Source organism: Apteryx rowi, unplaced genomic scaffold, assembly GCF_003343035.1.
Source record: "Apteryx rowi isolate R43461 unplaced genomic scaffold, aptRow1 scaffold_331, whole genome shotgun sequence".
Taxonomy (NCBI): domain Eukaryota; kingdom Metazoa; phylum Chordata; class Aves; order Apterygiformes; family Apterygidae; genus Apteryx; species Apteryx rowi.
In genome coordinates, this window is record NW_020449764.1 from 950,492 (window position 1) to 954,934 (window position 4,443).

The 4,443-nt window shown below is 56.6% G+C and overlaps 1 protein-coding gene across 2 annotated transcripts in view; it reads right to left on the reverse strand.

Moving 5' to 3' along the window:
* Positions 1–6: 6 nt before the first annotated feature.
* Positions 7–4,443, reverse strand: part of NFE2L1 (nuclear factor, erythroid 2 like 1) — a 10,445-nt gene continuing 6,008 nt past the window's right edge. Inside the window, exons 4-7 of one of the 2 annotated variants that reach the window (XM_026071873.1) lie at positions 3,636–3,851; positions 2,888–2,977; positions 2,314–2,475; positions 7–1,787 (exon numbers count right to left, since the gene is read on the reverse strand). In XM_026071873.1, the coding sequence (XP_025927658.1) occupies positions 462–1,787; positions 2,314–2,475; positions 2,888–2,977; positions 3,636–3,851 (1,794 nt within the window). In that variant the 3' untranslated portion in view covers positions 7–461. The remainder of the gene's footprint in view (positions 1,788–2,313; positions 2,476–2,887; positions 2,978–3,635; positions 3,852–4,443) is intronic. The other variant, XM_026071875.1, reaches the window with a different exon arrangement.

Genomic DNA, 4,443 nt, shown 5'->3' on the forward strand with positions numbered 1-4,443 from the left:
AAAAAAAAAAAAAAAAAAAAAAACAACTACCTGAAATCACAGAACTTTGGAAGTTCAGAAAAATGTCTCTCCTATAACTTGTTTTAAGTTCATTTGCTTAAATCTCTTTTCTTATTTAAAGCCAGTTCCTAACAGTAGTTTTTCCACCTCTGCCAATTCTCACCACCAGTGATGCCAGCTTATTTTCCTGCGCTCAAAGGATTCCAGGTTGTAGAAGGCGCTGGGCTCGCCAGTGCACTGTCCATTCCTCCCCAGTCTCTCCCTGCAGGGAGCCATCGGAAACGCAATGTGCAGGTCCCGCACCCTCCAAGTGCACCAGTCTCTTCCTGTACACTGACCGGCAGCAGTCATGTTTGAGAAGATATATTGGATAAGAAGGCATGAAAGTTCCTCTAAGTACTTCCAGGCTCAGCCCTTCTCCAGTTCTAACTTTAGCGAGTTTCCCACTCCTCCCGCTTGCCTCACTTCCTCCTGTCTTTCTGTTTCCTCTCCTGCCGCCTGGCCTGCTGGTCAGCCAAGGTGCGAGGTATCAAAATAACACTGCCGTCGCTGGCATACTGTAGGGCATATTGATTTGGAGAGTAAGGTTGGCCGTTCTCATCCCGCAGACGACCAAACACTTCCTGGTAGAGGTTCTGCACCTTTTGCTTCATCTGGCGGATGGACTTGAGAAATTCCACCTTCTCCCTGAGCAGTTTGGACTTGTCCCTCTGCAAGTCCTCTACGTCCCGTTCCAGGTTGAGGATGGTGTCCAGTTTCCTCTTGCGGCAGTTCTGGGCAGCCATCTTGTTCTTGCCTCGTCTCCTGATGTCCCGGATCAGGCTCAGCTGCGCCTCGCTGAGCTGGTACTTGGAGAGAAGTTCGTTGAACTCCTCCACAGGCAGGTTAATGATCTTGTCGTTGGTGAAAGGGATTTTCATGGCTCTGGCTCGATGCTCGTCCCTGCTCATCTGCTTGTCCAGAAACTCGGATGGCTTCTCCTTGCTGCTTTTCTTCCCGATGTTGGGCAGTTTGGGCTCCTCGGGATCCAGAGCCCCCGGTGCCATGTTATAGGTGTGGTTGTGGCCAACATGCTCCAGGTAAGGCAAGTAATGTAGTTGCGATGGGTCCTGATAGCTCATGCGGCAGAACTTGCTGTACTCTGGCTGGTATCCCACTGCCCCTTCCGTTTCTTCAAAGTCCACGTTTTCAGAGTCTGAGCTGTAGCCGACAGCTCCTTCCTCAGAAAACGAGGAGGATGAGGAGGAGGAGGAGGAAGAGGAGGAGGAGGAAGAGGCTTCTGAGCTACTCAGAGAAGCAGGACTGTGGCTAGAATCCAGAGAAAGACCTGAGTCAGAATCAAACTCTTCTTCCAGCTGAGAGGCCTGCACTGGGTTGAAACCTTCTTCAATAGCCAAGTCCATCAAGCTGATCTCATCAAGCATGGCTTCGTCCAGAAGACCACCCAGCGGGTCTGGCAGCTCGGGGCCAGCCGTCTCGTTGACTGTGCTATTCAACTGCGGAGGAAAGAAGATGCCACTCAAGTTGGTAGAGCCGAAGGTCGTGTTGAGGCCAGTGGAGTTGTCTGGAGCCAGCTGAAGCAGGGCTGAGCTGCCAGCCATGGAGGGGCTTTCGATTTCCGAGCTGAAGAGGGAGAAGTCCTGTGTGCAGCTACCCAGAGAGGCCTGATGCAGGCTGACATTCTGATTGATGGGAGTGTTTGGCGCGAGGCTGTAGTTAGAAGTCAGCAGGTCTCCGCTTGTACTGTTGTACAGGGTTTCAGCGGTTGTGTTGTTCACTTCCATAGCCTGGAAGAGATTTGAAACAGTTCAGTAAATAAGCAGTGCTCAAGCCCTGCTTTTTTCCAGGCCCCTTTGCATATTTCAGCCACCACCAGTACGTGCCAAAAAGAGGCAAGACAATGCCTGTAGATCCCATGGAAGGAGCCAGCTCCAGTGGCCCCCGCAGCATTTGTCAGCTGCAGAAGATTTAAGGCTCTGCCAGCAATAGCAGTCGCAACACAGGCAACACAGTGTTACCGCATAGGATGGGACAAAGAACAAAGCAGCTGTTACTAACCCCCAAAGCACAATTCTCCAAAAATCAGGTGCTCGGAACAGCCATTAGATCTGCTGTACATTCAACTGAAAAGCAATTTGTGCTCGGAAGGGCAAACGCTTTCCCGTGAACAGCCCTCGAGTTCACCGCCTTGCCTGGTGCCAGCCACCTCATCAGCGATGCTGCCCCACCTCCCAGCAGCCTTTACATCCGCGGTCCCGATCCAGGCACCGCCTGGGAAGAGAAAAGGGAGCAAGGGCACCCGCGAGCGCTAACCTGCATTTCCATTATAGACATGAGGTCCTGCCACTGCTGCTCCAGATCGAACGGGGATTCGGTCTCTGCGAGGAGAGGAGACAGCAGGCCGTTCTGGATGCCCGCAGACCTGCTCTCGCTAGGCACAGCTTCGCTTAGGGTGGAGACATCTGCAGCTGGAAACTAACCACGTGAGGTAGAGTCAGTCCCCGGCTGAGCAGCCACGGCCAGGAAGGCAGCAATCCCCGGAATGCCCTTCCACCTCCACGCAGGCAATTACTTCTCCTTTGTTCAAAGCAAACTGGTTGCAGTTATTCCTCCACAGTTCACTATGAACTAATTAGAAGCAAAGCCAGAAGTCTTTAATTAATTGTGACCACCCCCCCCTCCCCACGCTAGTTTCACAGGCATGGTGCCTGGAGCCTCCTTAAACAGGCTAACCCAATTTACTGCCAGTTCTGTGGTCTCAGTTAGGGGTACAAAAGGCACCGAAATCCCAGTGCGCTAACAAGAGCTGTCCCTGGCTCGAGATCCATCTCGCCCACCACCGACAGGCAAGACGCAGTTGCCCCCCTCTGCAGTCCCTTCCACTCACCTCCGAATTCTCCCCGAAAGGGAAGGTGGCCTCCAGGAGCCTAAGGCACTCCTCCAGGGACAGGGCTGTCTGATCCTCCACACCAGGCACCTGATGCAAAACACAAGCAATCATAGCCCCAGGATTAGGGAGGTGGTAATGAAAAACAAGCTCCTACAGCAGGGCTTTATTACAGCGCATCCAAAAAGAGCCAGAGGCCCCACCCAGTGCTTCACAGGCTCCATCCTTCTGCTCTGGAGAACGTCAGAGCTGCCCCTAAGCACATCAGGGACGGAAACGTACGCCCTCCGCTCCGAGCGAGGCTCACCTACCGCCAGCGTGAGGACTCTGCTACAGGGGATTCTGCTCCTACCTACGCCACTCCGCACTCCCCACTGCTTTGCCAGACAACCTAAAGGCAGAGTAAGAACCAGCGACTCATTCCCAAACGGCGCCGTGGAACAGAGCTGACATCCTAGCGCTGTGCCGACAGTGACATGGCCGTTACCCTCTCTACCTCGCTGCAGCTCTCCGGCTGGGCAGACAGACCGCGCTTTCCGGCGTCAAATCCTCTTGTCCACCCAGGCAACCCTTATCCTACGGCTCAGCAGATCCCCAGTGAAAGTCACACTCAATGCCACTCGCGCTGACAGCTGGCTGGAGGGCCCCTCGCCTTCCCCGCTCTCGCAGCAGGAGCGCAGACCTCCGCGCGCTGCATCGCCACGAAGGACAGGCACAGGCAGCAGCCAGACCTCCTCAGGGGTGTTACCTGCGCAGGGAAACTCTCCCCGGTCTCTCCATCAACTAGCAGGTTTCTATCCAAGATCTCATTCCCTCCGCTCCTCCAGCTGTCCCCACGCTCCCTCCCATCACTCAGTTCTTTGTCCACTTCGCTCTCTTTCTGACGGTGGCTGTAGTCAAAAATCTCTCGCCCAGCGCCGAGATCAATATCCTGTCTCCACAGGATGTCAATCAAATCGATGTCCTGCAAGACAGACAAGATCTTCTTCAGCACTCGGCAGGGTCCCCACCCACCCCGCCGAGGAGAGGCTGCTCCCCCCTGCCCCTCCCCGAGGGCCACCGCCGCCTCCTGCGGCACCGCGGCCTCCTCCCCGAGGGCCAGCGCCTCCCGCCGGCCCGGGCCTCGCTCTGCCCCGCTCTCCCGCCGCGGCCCCCGGGCCGGGGCGCGCTTCGAGGCCGCTCGGCTCTTCGCCCCGGCCCCCCCGCCGGTGCCCCGCACTAGGCACACCATTCCTTCAGCCCCGGCGCGCACGCGGTGCAGTGTCCGTGCCGCCTTTCCATAACAGCCTCTGGTCGCTCTGCCTCGCTACGTCTCCGACAGCAGCTCTGCGGAAGAGCCGGGTGGGAGGGAGGACGGGAACTCCATGGGAAGCGACTCGGGCCGTCCCCTCCCTGCTCTCCATGGCCTCGCGGCGCAGGGAGAGGAGGCCGGAGGCTGCCGGCTGGGCCAATGTCGTGGCGGTGGCTGCGCCGTGGCGGTGGCTGCGCCGTGGCCAGCTTGCATCAGCCTGTGGTGCCATTCCTGCCATTTGCATAAAGGGGTGGAGTGCGCCAGG